Source organism: Maylandia zebra, linkage group LG1, assembly GCF_041146795.1.
Source record: "Maylandia zebra isolate NMK-2024a linkage group LG1, Mzebra_GT3a, whole genome shotgun sequence".
Taxonomy (NCBI): domain Eukaryota; kingdom Metazoa; phylum Chordata; class Actinopteri; order Cichliformes; family Cichlidae; genus Maylandia; species Maylandia zebra.
Window position 1 is genome coordinate 12,444,373 of NC_135167.1, and position 22,319 is coordinate 12,466,691.

Genomic DNA, 22,319 nt, shown 5'->3' on the forward strand with positions numbered 1-22,319 from the left:
GATGTATGACCTGGAAAGTTGGGTCAGGATTGATTTAAAAGATTTTCCAGTTTCCTTCATGGACTGTGAAAAGTAAATCTGCTTTTCAATTTCACTATCAGCGAAGCGTTGCCATGAAATGTGCAACGCAATCGCAGCTGAAATGCACGCTGACTGTAATTGTTTTCAAGGCTGCTGCAAACAAAAGGCACTTTTCACAGTGCGGTGATTTGCTAATAATGAATAGCAAATTACCATCTTTGCTCTTCATCAAATGCTTGGTGACAACAGATGAGGTGCTGGTGTTGAAAGTAAATGGGATCTGTCACAGGGCATCAAAAGAGAGACAACATGCAGAGAAGCAGTGTGAGAAACTGAAAAGAAAGGCTGACACAGGCGTGGGGAACAACAGCGAGAAAGAAAATGCCAGGACAGCGCAAAAAGCTTTTTATTTAATTATCTGTGAGTCATTCTAGGGATGGATTTGAGATGAGAGTCCTCTGCCCAGTCACAGTCAGATCTTTAGCAATGTGACCATCAGAGCTTTTGCACACGTGAAGTCTGTGAAGGGAAGAGGCCTATTATTCCCGCTAGCAGCTGATCTCTATCACAGCAGGGGTGTTGAGCTATCAGCAAGGTGAGATTTACTCACAGTGCACCACCGTGTCTGAGACTTTCCTGCAGACGATTTTGTGCTCAATAATGCTGGTTTTGTCTAAACAGATTACCTACACTGGGATGACCATAAGCATCCACTTTCACATTAGTGTAGTTACTTACTGGGTGACTTGAGTTGCTTTCTTTCCTTTTTAGAGCCCATCTAGTGCAAACAACACATTTATTTATTTGTTGAGAGATTAATTTGAAATTGCTATAAAAACAAATGTCAAAGTTGTATATACAGCATCTGATGGAAAGCAGGAATAGTTCAGCTCTGGTTTTCTTTGGTACACAACTTAGAGAAGAAATATTTGTTAATGATAAAACATTTGCTTAGTTAAACACACAGACTTTCTGCACAGCTCTTTGCTCCATGCAAATTTACCCAGTTAACTGTAAATGTGAGTTGGAAACAAGGCTTCTCCTATTAAGGTAACAGCAGATTGTTCCAGTCACATTTGAAGAAAATCAGAAAATAACAGCCCTCGCCAACACTTATTCTTACAACAAAACAGTGAATTATCAAGGTAAATAAATTAAGAGATATGCAGAGCAAAGCCCTGGTTTGATGGAAGGTTTGTCACAGAGAAATGCACAATATCAAAACTGCAGAGGCTGTGCACTCTGCACAGCACAGCAGCACAACAGAGGAGCCACATTTACTCCCAGTTCATTTTCTGGACTCCTCTTTCTTTGCTTTTCAGTTGGCACCTCATGCAATGCAACACTGAAATTTAGTCATTCCTCATTAACATTATAGAAATCTGCACATTGTATTAGTTTCAAATGAATAAAATCACCAGATCACTTCACAGACAACTTTATCACTGAGTGGAGTGTAGAGGACTCAAATGCAGTCCTCTACATTTAGAGGACTGCATTTGAGACATACCCTGTCTTCCTTGTTTTACAGGAAGACAGGCTATGTAAAACAAAACTAAGCTGTTTAAAGAACAAAATCTAAAACGCAAAACAAGAATCCAGACCAGAAACCTATTACAAGCAAACAGACAGTACAGTGGAGCCCAGAGACAAACAATCTGACAAGGACAACTGGGGAGACAGGACTATTTATACAAACTGGGCTGATTAGGGAATGAGAAACAGAAGGAGAACAAAACACAGGTGAGGGTCAAGACAACCATGACAATTACAAAGGAGGAACCAAAGCTGACATAATGTGTGAATACCTGAATACCTTCAAAGTAAAACAGGAAACAAGTAAAAGACAATAAGAAAAATAAGAGTGGATATGTCAGAGGGAGAAACAGACCGCCAACTAATTACAGTAAAGCTCAAAACCCTGGATTACAAAACTGAAAATCCTGAATAAAGCGACCATAAGGTAACTTCAGGAATTACAATACACCAGAATCATAGAAGACTCAAAACAGGGATCTGAAGACGCCACAAACAAGCAAGCAAATATTAAAACATCAAACAGTAAAAAAACAGCAAAACAGAAACCCAAATTTAAACATTAATAAATAATATACACCAAAACCCCAAAATACCACAAAACAAAGAGAAATTCTTCTTTGTAGTTTTAAGAAAATAAAACTACTTTTTTATAAAAATGTTAAAATTAGAAATTCATTAATATCTGATTTGGGAGATAAAGAACCCGCTAAAGTTTATTACTGGAATATGCACTAATGGGGTTAAATATAGACAAAACAAAACAACTTCCACCCTGAAGAGAAAGAATATAAGCTGAGAAATAATTTGTGTGTTGAAGATAATTTATCTAAAGTTCAGAAGCAGGACTGTACTATTTACCCTGTCCCCAGTGGGACATACAGCTGCATGTTTTCTCCACTTAATGCAGTCTTGGCTTTAAGCACTCTGCCTTCACTATACTCTTCCAGGGGGTCTCAGGCCTGCCCCCTTTCATTTTCCAACAGGGGTCCATTTCAAGGCAGATTTATCTCACTGATAATTTAAGCTTTGATGTTTCAAACATGGTTCACACATTTCATGGCACTGGCCGGATAGTGGTTATGGGTCCTGGATGAGCTTTCATCTGAAGCTGTCATAGTGCCAATAATCTGGTTGGAGTCCTCTGCTGGTACACTGGCTGTTGATGGTGTCCTTATTGCAGTCTCTACAGATGATGGACATGTAAGCATGTCAGGAGAGGGACCACATCCCCAAGTACCCCCCTATGAGTGTAGGAGCAACCACCAATCCTCATGAAGACCTTCCACAGAATGTAGCTTTCAGTCAATCTCATTGCTTTGTTATTGATAAAGGTTGAAATTTCCATTTAATTTTTGCCAGTGAAATTAAGATGAACTGGTTCAGGGGTGAATCTTGTCATATGATCTATAGGTACCATTGTCTTGATAAAGTTTTCAGTAATGTTGGTACCACATACCATATTACCCCTGCCAAATCAGAACCCTAAGCATTTTCTATTGCAGTTGTTCTCAATCTCTATGTTGCTGTAAAATCTTAAAAGTGGCATTAATACAGCTCTAGAAGTGCTCACAAGTTGTCATAGGAAGAGAATACAAGCCCAGTGTGCTGTGTTTCAGTGCATTTGTAAACATGAGCGATGAGTAATAAACCTGGTTTCGATATTCTCTGAATAAAATATGCTTCAGTGAGAATCTGGTATTTGAGGCCAGATGGCCAAAATTTACATTCAAAAACTGCACTCAGTCACTAATTTTAAGCACTTAACCACCGCCTGGAGACCAGCGGCGGGTCAGATAAAAGCTGTCATTACACAACAATGACAGATGATACATTTTTTCCTTTCTCTGAAGAGACATCTACAATCTGGCCCTTTTATAAAGCAGTAAATTGTGAATCATCCAAACAGCCTGGATGTTTGCAGATGTTTTGTGAAAATGATGGTCGGCGATACAGAGCACACGTTGCAGGATCTGAATACTTTAGGCTTCTCATATTTCTCTAATTTCTGCCTTCTCTGTCCACCGTCTTCCTGTCTATGACCTGAAAATCAGCCTCGGTACACTACGCTAAAGGATGCCTCAGTTTCTAAAGGCATCTGGAGGATAGAGGAGACAGCAGGAAGACCTATAATTGAGGGTTCACAGGGGTATCTTTGAGGAACTGTATAGCATAGCATATTTAATAGCGTGACACATTACACCTTGTTATGTATTCATTAAAAGTGGCCCTTAATATGAAAAGTGTCCCAAAATGGTTACAGCTGACATCATTACATGCAATTCTAGCTTGGTCATGATTAAAAAATGCATCATACTGTTGTGTCAAACACCATATTTAACTGACATCACTTTAAAGTAAGGCTCAGAGGTTGGGATCTCTCATTTTGTTAAACTGGTGCTGCTTGATTCTCTTCTTCACCTCTCCTCTTCCTTTCTCTCTTTCAGACCAGTCTCTGTAAATCCTTGAGATGATTTTGTGGGAAAAGTTTGAGTAGATGAGCAGCTTTAAAAATACACAGCCAGCCCCGCTGATATCAAAAACCATACCATGTTCAAAGTCACTTAAATCACTCTTCTTCCCCATTCTTTGTTGCTCATCTTAACCACCTTGATGTGTCTAAATGCACTGACTTGCAGCCACACTCGCTTATCTGCACATTCTCATACACACGCACACCTTCATACATCAAGTTACTTTTTGCACAACCAGCTGTCTTTGTTGTACTTTTCTATTGCACTGTTGTGTCTGCATCGTTTTGTTCTGTCTGGTGTTGCACTGTTTTTGTTTTGATTTGTTTTTTTGTTTTTTTGCAATTTTTGCACACTTGGATTTTATGTAGTCCTGTGTTGATTGGCTGTTATAGGTTACATGTTGCGCCATGATCTTGGAGGAACAGTCTCACTTCACTGTGTACTCTAAATGAAATGAAATGACAATAAAGCCACTTGACTTGGAAAAAAAAGTGTGATTGGCTAACTAGATATTTGTGTTACCAAGCAGTTGAACAAGTGCAACAAGTGGTTTGACAAGTAGCACTAACATGTAGACTTTAAACAAAGATGGGCACCTGCTCGTCTGATTCCAACATCATCTTGAAATTTAATGCCAGTCCTCAAGGCTCACATTATTTTGCCTCTCACAGACATAAAACTGGATTAGTTCTCTAGTTTTAGGATTTGTGTAAACATCTTATGTGTTGCATTTATATAGAAAATGTGCAACCCTGAGCATATTTAAAGTATAAGGTTATGAGTTACTGCTTTGTTTCCACATCTAAAATGACACAAGAGCCCCAAACATAAACCGTAATCTGTAGCGCAAAAATGGACTTCCACATGCATGTGTCAAAACATGTATTTATTCATTTATTTAAAAAAAATTAAAATAAAGTGCCTTTTATGTACAATATAATAAAAACAACAGTCACAATCTCAATGATACAAAAAAATACAGTTCACAATGTTATTTGTACACAACAAATAATAATAATTAAAAAAAAAGAAATCATGCAGGCAAGACCACATTTGTCTAATCGTTATTCAGTCAACTAAGCTTATGATGTTCGATACGCTGAGGCGAGGCTGTCGCCGTCTCATGGCTGAGCTGATATGGAGGATCTGGAGCTGTGCTTGCATCTTGTTCACGTACTATACCATGCAGCACAAATGGTTTATTAACTGTATGATGTCGTTTCTTTGCATTTATGACTGAAGAAATAAAATCCTAAAAAAGATGTTGCAATGGATTGCCTACTTAAGCCATTTTAGGAAAATATACTGCAGTAGGTGTTCTACAAATATATAGTTGGCTACATTCATATCCAGTACAGTATGTTGCATTAATAAGGAGCTACTCAAAACTGTTGTACTACTGTTTGCCTTTTATGGAAAAGGCCCATCATTGATAAATATGCAAAGCTATCACACAGTATATATTTCATCTAAGCTTATTAATTGGCAAGGTCCAACTGCATTTTAACTTCAGCATTTCTAAACGAGATCAGGTGGTGTATTGTTAAATAGGTGACCTCACCAGAGGAAGTGATGCTTCCAATGTGTACAGCACCATTTTTTTTCTTAGATGAGCAAAGGCTGCAGAATGGTACAAGATTTTGAGCAGCTCCCAGTCTAGTTAGCAGGTTAAGTTAATGGTGGCTTAGGTGAATTTGTAAATCTACTGTTGACCCGTGTTGCGTTGTGGAGTTAAAGATGCCCACTGAGGGCTACAATCACGCCATTCACCATGTTTCTATTGGTGAGGTCACTGCTGGGTAGTGTACAATGTGGCACGTGGCTAAAGGCAGAGCAATGTGATATCCAAAGGCATTTTATGCTGTGAAGTTATCCACCAAACAAATCAAAGCAGGCTACCAAGATATCATATAGTTTAGAAAAATCTGTGTTAGCAGAAATGGAAAAACACAAGCCTTCTGGAATCAGTTTCATTTTGGTTATCCATCTGTTGGCAAATGCAATACTCTGGTTTGTTTGCTTGGTCTCAGCTTGCAATAGTTTTGGAAAAGAATATTTGTTTTCTTGCTGAGAGTTAGATAAGATTGATATCGCGCTCGTATTTATGCACTACAGCTAGAAGCCTGATACCCCAGCTTAGCACAAAGTCTGAAAAAAAGGAGGAACCAGCTTGTCTGCTCATACCAGCATATGCAAAGCCAACGGCAGAAAAGACTGCATCTGCTTTTGATAAATAGTCTAAAGCCAAAGTGTTAAAAATTGATACTTTAAGGGAACTTTTTAGGCTGACACCTAAAGAACAATTTGTCTAATGGCTACTTGAGGCTGGACCCAAAGATAAGTTGATCCCCATGTCAAAACTCCCAACTTCAAGGCAGAAATAATCATGTTCACAGCCTGGTACAGAAATTACTTCAGTAATTTTCCTGTTTAAATTCCATTAAAATGATATTTATGAAAGTGGCAGCTTGAATGACAGATCAATGCTGACACGGGCGCTTGTAGCTGCTAGCTGTATGCTCGTTGCTCAAATGAGGGGTGTGCTATGAAGGTTATAGTTTCGCAGCCATTTTAAGCAAAAAAAAAAAAAAAAAAAAAAAAAAAAAAATCAGTTTTCAGAATCATAAAGGAGGCTCTCCTTTCACCTGGCTAGATCACTGTGGTAACTTCAGGTGAAAATAGAACCCTAACCTTAATTATACGTTTAAAGTTTCAAGGTAAAATTGTTATTTTATTTATGACATGCTTCAATGTTTGATCTAGATTTTCTGTTGGGAGTCATGCTTTATATAAACAACCTGCTCAATCATTGTAAGTCATTTTTAAACTATCAAGTTTCAGAGTTTGAATGTGCAGCTGTCATATGAGAAATAAACAGCAGCACTGAAACTGCAATAAAAACAAAAATACAAGTTGAGTTTATTCATTTTGCCACTTGGTACCCTTGTGATGATCATGAATTCACAAGATTAACAACTTTTGGATTATTACTGTCATTTTCTTCGCAGCTCTGGTTTAGCAATTTACTGTCATTTTTTAAAATAATAATCTTTAGAGATGTGCCCACTCCTCTCATAATGTGACTGGAGTAGATGTGACTCAGTTGATCCGTTTTGAGTGGAAGAAAAGTCAAATGACACGTGAAAAGCTCCTTTTTGCATGAGCAGAACCTGAAGCAGAGAGCTCGCGGTAACACTGAAAGTTGATAACCATCATTGTGATACTCGTCACCTCTGCCGCAGGTTTTAGGTTTTGTGAAGCCCACTAATGCAAAGACTGGCTACGCTGAAGTTGTTTCATAGTTCACAGCCGTGGACCTTTTAATTATGTCTGTGGTGCAATTTGAAGGTTTTAAATGCACCAATAAGACAAAAATTATAAAATGTTAAAATCAAGGCTTCAGAAGAGGGCTTTAAAACCAACGGGTAGACTTGGTCCATCTTTTTTTATTATATACGTTTCATAATGGCAGACTAAGATTACCTTTGGACAAAGTCAGACAGAGTTTCTCCCTTTTAATGCTAAGCTAAAGTAACTAACTGGAAGCTGTGGCATCACACTAACTACAGGAAAAAAAAAAAAGATGTTGATCTCTTCATCAAACTTTCATCAGTAGCATGAAAAACCCCCATCTCTGTCCTGCTTTGATGTGCTTGAGTGAAAACTAGTCCAGATGCTAAACTAACAGCGTGGTCAAATGTTTTCTAAATTAGGCAGTAAAGCACTATTAAAGAAGAAGAAAAATAAAATAAAATTTAAAAAAATCAAAAAAATCACCAGTGTTCACTCTCTAGTTTCACGACTATCTCTACAACACATCTTGCACAAGGTCCCTTAAAAACACACAATATTAAGCACAGGTACTGTATATACACACACACAACAAAAACCTAAGAAACAAAGGAAACACTGACCACTGTTGCGCAGTATGCTGTGCAGTTACTTTGTCAACTTGTAGCAGTTACATAACATTTCATCTGCTCAGTGTTTGAAAAAGCAAAGTTTTGATCCTGCATGACACTGGAATATATATTGTAGGCTTACATAATCAATACAGTGACCTGGTGTTGTAGTCTAAGACATGTGGTGCCATGTTGTCCTTACGGCTGTGTAAATGTTTCTCATTCAGATTTACACAACATGATCGGAGTTCTGCATCTTTGGAAAATTCTGCTCGTTAAGTCTCAAAAGTCTAAGCAATGTGGGTGCGAGAGTGTTTGCGATGGCTGCACTGGTCCCTGTAATAACTGATTACTAAAAATTTTCCTTAGCAGCCATACCGTCCACCTCAGTAGTTGCATTTCTTGGAACAAGCTCTGATTTTAGTGAAATGTGCAAACCTGTAAGTATTCAACACCCTGATTACTTGTGCTTTCACATTTATGTCACCTCGACTTCTGACTGAGTGTGGCGAGTCTGGGACCTGTAACCTGGTGGGGGCGGGGTCAAACTGAGCTAATACAAAAGGTCTGTGTATCTATGCCATGATATCATACAGCTGTAGTCTGGACAAGAGAACTCGCAACATTTCCTTTCCCCTACAGCAGCATTAGTTATTACTTATTCTGTAAGTTTTACATTTCGAGTGGCTTGATTAGCACTTAAAGTAGACAAGCTGAGCTCAACCGTCTCAGATGTGTCTCGGTGAGATGGCAGAAGGAAAACTGGAATATTTTCACACCTGACAACCACATGGCACGTAATCGCCATGTAAAACATTTGGCCCCGGTTCAAAATTTACAACAATTATTTTGCCCAACACAGTCCGTAAAGTCTGCTATGAGCTAACAGTCTTAGAAATCCCCAACCTTGCACTTTACATTTATTTATTATTAGTGCCACAATACTTTTAGCGAAACCCATTCCCTGGGTCCGTCATCATGTGCTCTTTGACAGTGATCAATGCTAACACAAAGCATGAGATGGGCATGTGAGAATGGCACTATTGCATTTAGATAAGACAATCAAGTTATTTTTGTTTAGCTTTTTTTGGCACAGTGCACAACGATGATTTTGGTGCTGCCCCAAATGTGGTGGAGGTGTAGCTGTCCCCATTTCTTTTTGTTCCTTTGCCTCTCTGCACTTGGAATTTCAGTTCCATTAAAACAAAACAAAACAAACAAATACGCACACGCACATAAAAAAAAGGGGGCAGCTGTTTTTAAGTCCATTTAGAAACCCATCATGGAATCTGCAGGTCAACACTCAAGAGCAGGGCTGACTCAGATGAGCGAAAATGCAACCGTCTCTCTAAATCATCTGTGGTGCAGTTTTGTTTGAGTGAAACAGACTTTCTCTCGACGACAACATACATTCAGGAGGTAAACGTCAGCATATAGGCGTAGCATCATATATAATTACACATATTCTATCATCTTAACGTTGCAGTCCTTTTTCATTGAGACAGTGGTGTGGCGTATTCTCCTCCTCCGCTTCAGCTTTCATCTTATTTATCCTCATACAGTCATGACGTTTATTCAGCGAATGGGGACAAATGTGTTTATGACTTGTGTCCATAATCCGTGGATCTTAATGAATATGCATTTCATGTACTATAATACTTCTAAACCTGAACTCTTGGTCACCATGTAGCTGTAGCTTGGCTCTAGTGTGCATAATAACAGACGTGTGGCTGCCACACTCTGCAGAGAATGTGCAAGATTACTCAAACAGGGCTGGGTAAAATATAAATATTTTTAAATTCGCTGTCTGTGGTTGTAATAGTATATGATGTATATCTAGACTAGACAACTTTTTATTGTTGCATACCTAAAAAGACAGTGTGATAAACATTGGAACTAAAAGGTCTTCTGTTTATCTTTTTATTTTATTGTTTTTTATCCCCCATATTGCCCAGCCTTATGCTCACCCACATATGGTGTTAGTGGCCATGAGAATGACTCCAAGAAAGAAAAAAGTAATGTGTGAGAATTATTCTTAGCAGCTGCCATGGTTCCTGATCCTGGCTCAAACTGGAGTATTGTGCTGCTTCATTTTTTTCTGCCTTACACAGCAAACCGGACCGACCTCTGGCTTCGGAGTGGAAATGACTAAACAAAATGACCTCCACTCTGATCACAGAACTAAGATGACAAAAATAAAAGATGTGCTGTGATATAGGAGGATGTCTGGGTCTCCTCTCCTTTGCTCGGTGGCCTGTATCCCTCGTGAAGATACAGGGTGTCGTCGCTTAATGAATGCTGTGCTCTCAGACGATGGAGTCTTTGATCTCAGAGCCTAACCTCACTCTGGGCCGAGGGCAGGTTGGGGAGTATTCCACGTGGCTCTCTTTCAGGTTAAGCGGCCGCCTGTCGGAGGCCTCGGAGAAGCTCTTGCTGTTATCTGGCGAGGACTCGTGTGTCGGCGTGCTGCAGATGTAGTTGTCGTTTAACGTCTGGTAGCCCTTGTGATCTGAAGTAGAAACGGGGATTGTGTTACCGTTAAGCGGTAAACTCTCTGTGGGCTTTCCAACTATCCGTGGCTTCTTCTGCTGCATGTTAGGGCACTCGCCCTGCTTCAGCATGGACTTCATGTGGTCACGGTTCCTGTAGATGACGAACAAGGAGAACACCACGAGGGAGAAGGCCAACAGAGCGCACACCACAATCAGCTCGTTCCAGTACGTCTTCGTATGGACCTGCTCAGAGCGAGACTCGCCAGGCAGGATGATGGTCTCCTCGCGCGTGATGTGAGGCGTGCGGGAGTGACCAATCAGAGTGGTACTCTCCTGGCGTGGTTCTGCCCTCACACAGTAGTTGGCCAACAGCTGGTGGAAGCCCTCCTCTTCTGACCAGCACTGATAGGTCTCAATCCTTTCAGACTGAGCCACAACTACCAGGTTTCCCTCGGGGGTAGCATAGAGGAACTGGCTGGCGCTATCACTGTAACGCCACCTCCTCTGTGCCAGGTTGGACCGCAGCTTACATGGCAGGACTCTAAATGTGTTGGCTGGGATGGTAATGAGCTGACAAGGGGAGCCACCTACAAACAAAAATAAAAGGAATGTTGTTTCAAAACACTGAAACATGCCAGTAATTTGACCAACTGCATACCGACTCGGGATGTAATGAATCTTTTAACCCACAGTTTGGTTCAGACCTCAGCTGAGTAGGGATTGAATAGGGAAAGAAGAAGAAAAACACTTGCATGATCACTTGATTAATTACTGGCAATTAGCAATAGCATATGTTAAGACCACTAAGCCTATATTTACACACATGCTGTGTAAACCAACACAAAACATCCTTAATAAGACAGACAGAAGACAGAACATCTAACATGAGATTTTGTGTGTTTCTATCACAACTCATCTTGGTTTTATAAACCTGGCAGTCATGATTAAGAAAGTCTCATTTAAAGGTGTAGTTTCACATTCCAAGAATGAGGAGATCAATTAATTTTAAGCTACAGCCAGGACGAGTTAGCTTAGCTCATTAGCTTAGCTTAGACCGACTTGAAGACACAAAGAATATAAACAGAAAGCATGGCTCTTTTCTTAAATAATAAAGAGCCACCCATGAAGCTAACAAATTAACACCATATTTCTATTTCTATTTCTATTACTTAAATCCATTTAAAATCTTATGTGCATAAAACACATCAGCAAAAACATTTTAGTTTCAACACCATTCAACTATTTTCTGCCACTTATCTGGGTTTGGGTCAGACCTACCTCCCCCTAGCCATCTCCCTCCAGCTTTCACAGGATGACACCGAGGTGTTCCCAATCCAACTTAGAGATCTAATCTCTAGTCTCAGTAGGACATACGGAGAAAACCTCACCTAGCAGGTGTCCAGGAGGCACCCTAGTTGGATACCCAAAATCACCTGAGGGTAGGAATGTAGATGGGCTAGTAAATCAACAGCCTTGTTTTCATGTACAGGACTCTCTTCCCCATTTTAGACTAGTACAGCACCCGTATCACTGTAGCACCAATCTGTTTCCTGCTCCTCTCTCCCCTTACTTGTGAATAAGACCCTAAAATTCCTCAACTCCTCTATTTGAGGCTACAAGTAATTTCTCAATCAAAGTGGGGAATCCACCTTTTTACAGCTGTGAACCAAAGTCTCAGTCATGGAGGTGCTGATTTTCATACACACCGTTTGAGCCCACGACCCACAGGGAAGAGAAATATGACGTATTGCTGGCATTAAGAACAAAGTTCACACTGTGGTTGTACAGGAACTGGAAAGCCTGCAACAGCTGACCCAATATCCCATACTCCTGAACTACTCCCCACTAGACAAGCTTAGGGGTTTGGTCAAATGACTTTTCCCCAAGTCCAGGAAACCCATGCAGTTATACAAACTCCTACAGACTCAAGAATACCGTCAAGTAGACAGATCTAGGATGAAAACTATTGCTTCTCCTGTATCTGAGGTACAAGGTTTAGTAGACAAATTTTTAATCTTTAATCTTTTTTTTTCCTGAATGCTGAGCCAATTGTCTTTATATCCATTAAATATAAGCCTGAAGCTCCTACTACAGCACTTTAAATTCAAAACTGGAATTTGGAAAACAACTTGCATGAATATGCAACTTGTTTTTTCTTACAACTGTATGTGCATGACTTGACAGTAGTGGCAACATGTTTTTGTGAACTCTAAGTGCATGCTGTTTGTGCGTGAGGTGACAGACACACTTAAATTAAAGGCCACTGTGCAGAAAGAACACACTCACGAGAAGCTACTGGTCTGGCAGATCTGGGGTTAGGAAGAGTCCTGTTGCAAATAGCTGATGTGTCAGCCTCCTCCACGTCCTGCTGCCAGTGGCTGAGGCAAAACATACCAAACAAAAACAACAGGCAGATGTAATGACAGGCACCTTACATTACATTACTAATGTCTCCTATCGCAATCGCCAAGTCTTTCATTTAAAACTTACTAATACAGTGACTAATGTTGTTCTAAAATTAACACTAAGGGACATAAAGCAGATCCTTGAATGCTTATTTTGTGTGTTTGTTTGGGTAGACGTTCAAAGAAAAAAGCGCATTTGTAGAAAAGACATAAGGTTGAGCAACGAGGAATTTTTATCCTTGCATATTTTCCTGCTTTTAACAGTAAAAGGCACAGTGTAATTATGTCTTCCTCCTGCGTGCTGTAGTTCTCACCTGTCAGGTGGAGCCATCCTGACATCCTGGCACAGTTGTCCGGTCCAGGCGCAATAAGGGTCTCTGGACAGCACACACTCACCACAGCTCAGGTAGTTGGAGCAGTTAGCTACAGGAACCTCCACCAGGCCAGAGTAAGATGACACAAACAAGAGACCCTGTAGAGGAGGGGGGAGGGGAGGGGGGAGTGCATTTCAGATCTAACTACAATATAAAAGGTAAAAAACATTCTGCTTTTGGTTGCAGAGTAAGACGAAAAATGCTAAACAATTAATTACAACAGAAAAGCATAACCTACACAATGGAGTAGTTCTGACCAGCTGTTCTCTTGATACCATCTGAGGAGCATCTTTAGCACTTTTACTACCTACATCTGTGCATCAGATATGCATTTGCAACATTAATGTTCCTGTCATACTGACGCACGGCTCCCCCTTGTTCCCAAATATACAATCTATATTTAGACCAGCTTTTCTGGCCCTTGTATTAGACAGACACCATAAGCATTCTGTCTTAGCCTTTCATTTCCCTATTTGGAGCTAAGAATACACTCACAAACAGTATCTCAGACTTTATTAGAATTACATAATCTAAGATAAGATTTCGGTTTGGCTGCTCGCCCCGAGAGAGGCCATTATGTAATAAAGAGAGAAAAGGTAATGAAATTTAGCTCTGGGTAAAATGCCAGAGAGGATCATAAACTCCGTTCCAGACGGTGCTATAACTTACAGGAAAACTCAATGGAATGGCCCCTGTGGAAAGAAGATGTCTGAAGCCAGTTTGTGCTCTGATAAAGAGCGCTCTTCCACATTTTCATTAGTTGTAAATTAAACACCAAACATTTGAAAATGGGATAAAGTATTTATTATAAATGGATACAAAGCAACACGGCCACTATGGTTGTATTACACTGTTATTAAGTTGTAGTAAATCAATTTTACCTTATTTTCTGCTTTAAACACTGCTAATGATCAAGAAGACACCTTCAGAGTCTAAAAATAAAGGCAAGAGAAGAGTGCCAAAAGAAGGGCTAGCTGTTTTAATGTCCACATGATAGCCGGTGAACTTTTAAAAACTCAACCTTTAAAACATTCTTACCATTTAAAGTTAGCTTTGACTGGTGGTTTTGACTGACAGGTGGATGCGGACACAGATGTCTGTATCTCGTGGTCGTTTCTTAGGGTTAAACTCTGTTAACTGAAGCCAGTGAACTTGACCTTTCGACTGCTGTTTGGTGTTTCAGGAGCATTTTTAATAGAATCATACTTTGTGATCAAGTGTACCGTATTTTACACACTATAAAGCACACTTAAAATCCTTTAATTTTGTCAAAAATCGACAGTGCGCCTTATAATCCAGTGTGCCTTACTGACCTTGAATCGATTTTATGTAGTACACGACACTCAAAAATCAGTCAAAAACTGTTTTAGTACGACTTTGGTAAGCTACGAAGCCGCACCACTTGATGGATTGTCAGAGCATTATGGCTACCGTAGTCAGGAGCCTCGCGGAGTAATCTGGGTCCAAAACACCATCCAGTTCAGGCCCCAAAGTCAAACGAATATTGCGGCATCACTGAGAGTTAAAAACTCTTTAATAAAAAGATCAGTGTGGCTGCTTTACCAGGTGTAACAGTTAAGTTTAACATCCAGGCATCCATGAAAACAGAATTTATTACATTTAGCGGAGTTAGAAGTTAGCGTGAAGTTAGTTCACTAGTTTCCACCTAAACATGATATAGCATGTTCTGACTGAGAGATTTCTGAAAAAATTAAAACGTACAGCTCTGCTATCACTTCCAACATAAAGGAAGACAGAAAACTAAACAGCAGTGACTTTTTTAGGGTTACTGAAGTTGGACTAGCTGTTATATAATGATGTGGTACGTGATCGCTAGCAACACAGCTAAGTTAGCATAACATAAACACAGTGAAGCTGGAGGATGAACGCTAACTTTTTTTTTCCACTCGATTAAAGTTAAGGTGAGGGTTCACGATGGTTAGTGACAAATGCAATCACATGGCAATTCAGTCAGGAGAACAACTGAGACAATCCATCCATAATACGAGGTTAGTCATTAATATAGTGCAACAAAATGGGAATAGAGCAGCTGCGAGAGAATTCAACATTAATGAATCAATGGTACAGGAGTGGAGACAGCAAGAAGAATGAGTTGAGTAAAATTTGACTTATGACTTTGTTTCACTTAGTGTGCCTTATGTATAAAAACAGACCCGTTCATAGACAGTGCGCCTTATGGTATGAAAAATACGGTACTAAACCAAATGAAGTCTGTGGTCTACCTCAGGTGAGTGAAATTTTAGGTTTTTGTTTTATATGTTACTCAACAATAATGACCAGCACCTGTGTACTGATGAGTTCTGCTAAAAAAAGCTTGGCAGTGTTAGCTGATAAGCTCTCACTCTCTCTTGTCCTAATATGGTCACAAAAAAACAAAACAAAAACATGGAGGCAGCAAAGACACTAAATTTAACAAATTGGGAGTAGTTATACCCTTGTGGCTATGTTCATCTTTTATATACAGTGTATATGGTAAAGGTGGTGATTTACCCTTTGAGGATCAAGCTCAATGTGCTGCACTGGCTGCGGCTCAGCGAACAGAATCATCTCCTCTATAATGTGCATCTTGTCATTGGCATTGATGGCCTTATGGAGTTTTCCATCATCTGGAAGACACACAGAACAAGCGGAAGTGAGATATATAGTTTTCAGAGGACAGTTTTCTTCTGCTCTGTTTTTGTTCCTATTAAATGAAATGCTTGTAGAATATATTAGGCTCCACCTGTGCCAATAAAGAGCACATCATAAGCTCTCTCCATGCCCTGGATCTTGTGCACAGCGATCTGCGTGTAGCGTACGCTGCGTTTGAGCAGCAACGGCGTGCTGCGGATCGCGCTGTCCATCAGGAAATGGTCCTTGACAAAGTTGAGCACTTTATCAGGCATGTGCAAGGATGACTGGATTCCCATTTGCCTGGCGTGGTTGGTCACGCACTGTGGGGAGAGTAAATAACAAAAAGAAGAAGAAGAAGAAGAAAAAAAAAAAAAGAATCTCTGCTTATTATTTGAGCAGTACTGAAAAATGGATACAATACGATGGGGTGTTGAATTACATCTGACCTTGGCTTTAATTACTTAAGAACACAGAAATGAAAATGGAATCAGTGAGATAAGGAGCTTAAAACTACCACATTGGCTGATGGGTTTAATCATGTTCTTAAGCTGTATGTTCTATTTTTATGCTCTGAGGCATTTCTTTGGCTCTCGTACAACCCACAGCAGGACAGTACTTTGTTTTCCAGCAGACAAAGAAAATAAATGGGAAACATCTGCTTCACGTCAGACTTGTTCAACAGCCTAAAATAACACTACAGGTAGGACGGGATGTTTTGTTGGTGTGTTTAATATAGCTTTTGTACACATGACAACAAAGACAGCTCTTTATCCTCATTTATCTGTTACTGAATGAAGAGCCACAGAAAGAAGTTGTGTCTTGTTGCAGTGAATTGCACTGTTTGTCATAAGATATGGCCTTCACAACTCACCGCCCCAGGCCGTGGTTCTGGTACAGGGTGGTTGTAGGTGTACCACTGCTGTGTCTCCCTGTTAACCTCTCTGTAGCGCCCGCTGAAGGCTTTTTTCACCTGCTCCATAGTGAAGGCACAGACCGCGGAGCTTCCCGAGGCGCCTTTATACCTGTAAACGTATTAATGAGGATGTAAGGGTTTCAGCTGTGAACAACTGGTCAATGAACCAAAATGTTAACCTATCAGAACTCGACATCACACAATTTTCCACATGTTCTGAGATTTTTTTTTGCAACTGCCATGATTTTATTCAAGAAACTGGAATGGCAGTTTCTCAATGGAGAACAGTTGCAGAGTGGGCGCATGAGCGATTTCCTTATTAAAACCTTTATTTTGTTGATACATTAACTAACCATTGGGATCACATTGGCTCGTATCAGCAGTTAAGCACATTACAGCTGCTCTAAATTCAGAGGAGCCAAGTGAAAAACAACAACTTGCCAAGTGTGAGCGCAGATATTAAATAAAAACTGGCTCTAGATGGGGTGTGTGCGAGCCGCGCTTGTGTGTAAACTTTGACTGTAACAGTGTGACAAATCACAGTGTGTGTGCGTGATTTATGTCACTGTCACAGCTGACATACAGCACTGTCACAGTCTCAACCATCGCCTGCATTTGAGTCGTACCACTGAGAAGTGAAGACGCCGTAGAACACTGTGCTCTCCCAGCTGTCTCCCGTGGGCTTCAGGACAAACATGTCTTGGATAATGTTGAAGGGGAAGCCGTCATCGGGGAGGGAACACAGGAGCTGAGCCTTCAGGAAGGTAGTCCACTTTTTTTGCAGGACTCGCTCACCCCCTTTATCACCCTGAAAAAAAAGATTCAGCAAGTTTATTAGAGGACTTTATGTCCTTGTAATAATTTTCATTAGATTCTGGCAGGGGTTGCAATGGTTGTACAAGTCTGTACTTATTTTTGGACTTGAGTTGATAAAAAGTGTTACTTAATTATGACTGCATTATTCTGATATCTCCAGTTCATCTGAAGAAACCTTAAACATTTCACTAGAATCCTTTAACCAGGCTTTAACAACAGACAGCTGCACAAAGCTACCAGCAAAGACAACATGAGCACATGGTTAGATAGGATATCATTACATAACACAAGTATCTATTTCACAACTACAATTACACATCACAAAATAAATAAAACACAAGATGACTACATAAAGACAAAAAACGCCCCGTAAAAAAAAAGCAAAAAAAAAAGCCACAAACTCAAAGTGATCCCTTCATGTGTCACATGACTGTGACATAATCCTCCTGGTTTGTTTGGGTTTACTTTTCTAAGTTTTTACAATATCTGTGTCATACTGACGCTTCTATCATTGATGTGTGAAGAATGTACGAAGGTGGAGGCAGGTTTGGTGGAGCATGTGGATATTTGGCTTACAAATGTGTTTTCTCCATGAGATAATCATGGAACACGCTGATATCTTGCGATAAAAGCAGGAGGAGTGCAGAGTAGTTGAGTTCAGAAGGTCAGAGCTGTGGCAAAATCTGGGAGTTCAACTTTGCTATGACTAAAATCTGCTTTTAGCTGGAAAGGCTGTGGCTGTGGCAGGAAGGGAGGACACCATGGGCTTTGAGTCAGCTCTGGACCAGGAGCCTTACAGAACCCGGCCCGAGTACACCTAAGAGCTCAAGTGGATTTTAAATTTGCTGTCAGAAGCATGAAAAAGCAAATAAACCAGATAGCAAACAATGTTATATATGAACCACAAAAACTTTCCCTAGAAAAACTTTTATAAATCATTTAAAAGCTAAGAGCAAACTGCATTAAGTTCCCTAGATGAGTGAAAACAGCCCCAAACTGTCAGATCATGAAGGCCAAACATTCCAGTGAAATTACTGAAGGGACTTAAAATATGTTGCAATGTACGAGCTCCTTGAAAAGGCACACATTACTTTGGAGCCCATGTTTTGCATCGCAGTTGCAATCCATCCCCTTTGCTTCAGAGGGTGCTGTTGAGAAACGGAAGATGCTCATGACCCTCCTTTTTATTTATTTTTTAAAGCATTTTAACAATAAAATATGCAACACAGAGAAAACAAAAAAAAAAAAAAAAACTGCTCTGCATAAAAGATGCCACAGCATAAAATATCAGCTCCCCTTTGAAGGAGAGAGCATAGCGAAATAGAAAAACAAACAATGGTTAGTTATTAATTACAGCTTTGAAATAAAGATCAGTCCTTCATGCCTGACTTCACCTGCAGCTCACAGACAAGGCGTTTGCTCTTCTTTCAAGCTGTCGCAAAATATTCCCATAAATACTTATCAGAGTTTTCTAGGACTAGCAATTATCAAAGTGCTTGTAAACACACACCAAAAGGAACTCCTCCCAAATACAGCGAGCAAGCTTGAAAACACTAGAGGAGCACGACTAGGAGGAAGGGGAGGAAGAGCAGGACCGAAAACAAGAGACCTCGCCCATGCTCAAGACAGCTTTCCTCCCTCAAATCCAAATGTTCCCGTCAGCATGGTCTCCCAAACCCAAAACAACTCCTAAATAACCACACAAGGAGTGAGGAGGTAATAAAGTGCAAAACTATAACTACCTCCGTTTCCTCCTCCATGTGCTGTCACACGCACAAACAATCACATTGCTCAAGAGTGAGGTGAAGCCACCCTCGTGGGAATGATGTAGGGCCTGGGAGCCAATTACTAAGCTGAGGTAGTAGCCCGTCCACATAATGAGGAGACCACATTCCTGCTCTCTCAGCTGTCCACTGCTATTGTTGCCGTGCTCCGATGCACAGCTTGTACAATCGCATCGACCACTCCCCTCTGATAGCTGCCCTCTGAAAATAAACCCGCTTCCTTGTGCGGCATTAGCCGACTCTCATAGTATTTATTACATCCAAGATTCTCATCAACCTGAGATGTAATAGATCACGAGGTAAAGAAAATTGCGCCATGCAGTATTTATAACATGCCCACTTTTCACAGCCCTTCAGAGCGCACACCTGAATAAACAAAAGAAAGGAGGAGGGCAAGAAGGGAGCGGGGGCAGATCGGAAAGACTGGGAGAAGGAAAAAAGTAGTAGAATAAGTAGAATTATTTAGAAAATGTAAGTAAAACAGTAGTTAGAATACCATTAAATTAATCTTATCTAACAAGAAACATACTCTCTTTTTCTAAGTGTCCGTCAAGATAAACTATGACACGCAACATGGTTTTGATATATTAAATAAAACCGCATACCAACATATCAGGACTTGGCCTGACACAGAAAGAAAAGGGAGTGCGTGTTTTCTGACAGTTTGCAAAAGTGCATTAGATTTGGAGCCTGCCAAAAGGGAGGGGTCTTCATACCTCAGCTTTACTTAATCTGAGTTTAGCACTCACTCCTCAGCAGAGGAGCACACAAGACACACATTTATATTTGATACACTGACATAAAAAAAGAAAAGAAAAAAAAAAGTGGGAATTTTTGTGCCGGTCTTGATTTAGTCTTAGATTTTCTCTACTAAAGACACTTCCAACTGTGAGGTGCACCTTCCTAAGGGGTCATGGGAGAGGCAGGGATACTACACATGGTGAAAGGAACAGCTGCTTACTATCATTCTCAAAACAACAGGGAGCGTGTTCTACACTGTGGCCGCCGAGATCACTGCTCACCTATGCAGTTCACACACAGCTCACAGAGGTAATTAAACCCTCATATGCCACAGTGACACAATTTCCAATCAAATATTGAGTCTTATACCTCAAATCTGAACATGTACAAAATATTTTTATATTCAGAGTGAATGACCATTTCAGAGAACTTCATTATCTCAGAGGTCTCCTGCAAAAAAACAAGTGTAAATCTGTCATCTTAGGTTAGGAATCTAGCAATAGTTGTTTGTACATGCATAAATATTTTGCATTGGAAACATGACTGCAAATAGCTGGCAAGGCCTTTAGTGAAGCCAAGACGCCAAGAAACAAGGATTTTTCTCTTTTTAAAACATGCTTTAAGTGGTCCTATATTTCTTTATTTATACTGTTGGACAGCATAAACATAGCCGCCATTTTCAGGTCAGCGGCTATACAAGTAATCCCTGTGAATCACTGGCTCAGACTTTAGACTCCTCAATCTTGACGCGAGTGGATGCCCCTAATGTGGTCATCTCAGCCGCAGAAGCTCCACCCATCTGCTATTCAAACATCTGTTTGAGAAGGGCAGCCAATCAGCAGTAAGTTGACTTTAAGGAAAGATGGCCTTTAAAAAAAAAAAAGGGAGAGGAACTAAAGTAAAAATGTGGCGCTGTAAATAATCGGGCCACCTAAGATACAAAAAAAAGAAAGAAAAAAGAAAATGCAAATCACGTATTGATGCATTATTCACCCTGTAAAATGGGTAATAAACCACAAGCAGCACTACCATATTGCTATAGAAGAGCTTCTACTGAAAAGACGTCAGAAAGTAAAAAGGGAGCTGCTGCATTCCTGTGAAATAATGGTGCTTTACAGAGCAGAGAAAGCTATTCTTCTGTCTCTATTGCACAGTTCATCTGCAGCAAGTTGCCACAGTCTGGGGGCACTTCTGTCAATGATTTCCATATATAGAACCCAGGAGGTGCTCTGCCGGCAGCACGAGGTGTCGCCGCACCGAGTTCCAGAGCCTAGTAGGACTAAGTCATTAAGCTGTCACTTAAGATTACATGCTGTCCCCACGATTACTCACATTACTGCCTCCATGAACAAGAGACATCAGTCAGGTAGGGACGCTGAGTGCATGTATATCATGCAGCTTCATAGCCTTTTAACTGAGCTGACGACAGGTGAAAGGGAATGGAGTTTGTGGCTGATTACCCAGGCTGATCAACCAAACTGAACTCTTGAGGAGAGAAGCGGACGGAGGAGGAATGACGTCAATGGTTTAAATGATCCCAGTGAATTCTGCAGTTGCTACAGTTTGCATGCAAGAAAACAGGCCATATAGTAGGGTGGAAGAAGCATTTCATATTGCTGTGAAGCACTCTTGAATACTAATAATGCCTGCAAAGCTCAAAGGGCTGGCGGAGGAACGGCAAGGAGCTGGAGGGATGGACAAGTGCAGCTGACATTGTGAGGGAGATGGAAGGAGAGTGGGATATGACATTGCAGAGAAAGGGGAGGGAGGGAGCCTGAGACGAGGCAATGATTCAGGCAAGGGGAAACTATATCTGCTGAAAACATGCCTGTACAGTTAAATAGAGAAAAGTTTAAATGCACCAGTGACATGTTTCCATTGCAATTACTCAGGCATAATATACAGTTAATGTTACCTAATGTGCTTTGACATGGGAGTGTCCCATCTTGTTTTGAGGCAATTGTGCCAGGATTAAGGACAGGAAGCTTGAGCCCTGCTGTGCCTCATACTTTTGCATGATCATTTTGTGTAATCGCCTCACCCTTACCCCGTGTACATTACCTTACACACGCGAGCAATCCTCGACACTATGGTGTTGTCAAAGAAGTCAAATTCTTTTCCCGCCTCACTAAAGAAGAAGTAAATCTTGTCGTCGTCGCCCACAGAGTTGCCTATAGGCTGACTCTCCTCGATGTAAGCTGACCCAACAAAGACGGGATCTGTTAGA

The 22,319-nt window shown here is 40.5% G+C and overlaps 1 protein-coding gene across 2 annotated transcripts in view; it reads right to left on the reverse strand.

Annotated features, from left to right (window-relative positions):
* Positions 1 to 4,902: 4,902 nt before the first annotated feature.
* sema4bb (sema domain, immunoglobulin domain (Ig), transmembrane domain (TM) and short cytoplasmic domain, (semaphorin) 4Bb) overlaps positions 4,903 to 22,319 on the reverse strand; it is a 63,718-nt gene continuing 46,301 nt past the window's right edge. For both annotated transcript variants that reach the window (XM_014407568.4, XM_014407544.3), the window contains exons 8-15: positions 22,154 to 22,311; positions 17,378 to 17,559; positions 16,710 to 16,860; positions 15,948 to 16,158; positions 15,716 to 15,831; positions 13,145 to 13,302; positions 12,712 to 12,803; positions 4,903 to 11,012 (exon numbers count right to left, since the gene is read on the reverse strand). In XM_014407568.4, coding sequence (XP_014263054.1) covers positions 10,240 to 11,012; positions 12,712 to 12,803; positions 13,145 to 13,302; positions 15,716 to 15,831; positions 15,948 to 16,158; positions 16,710 to 16,860; positions 17,378 to 17,559; positions 22,154 to 22,311 — 1,841 coding nt within the window. In that variant the 3' untranslated portion in view covers positions 4,903 to 10,239. The remainder of the gene's footprint in view (positions 11,013 to 12,711; positions 12,804 to 13,144; positions 13,303 to 15,715; positions 15,832 to 15,947; positions 16,159 to 16,709; positions 16,861 to 17,377; positions 17,560 to 22,153; positions 22,312 to 22,319) is intronic.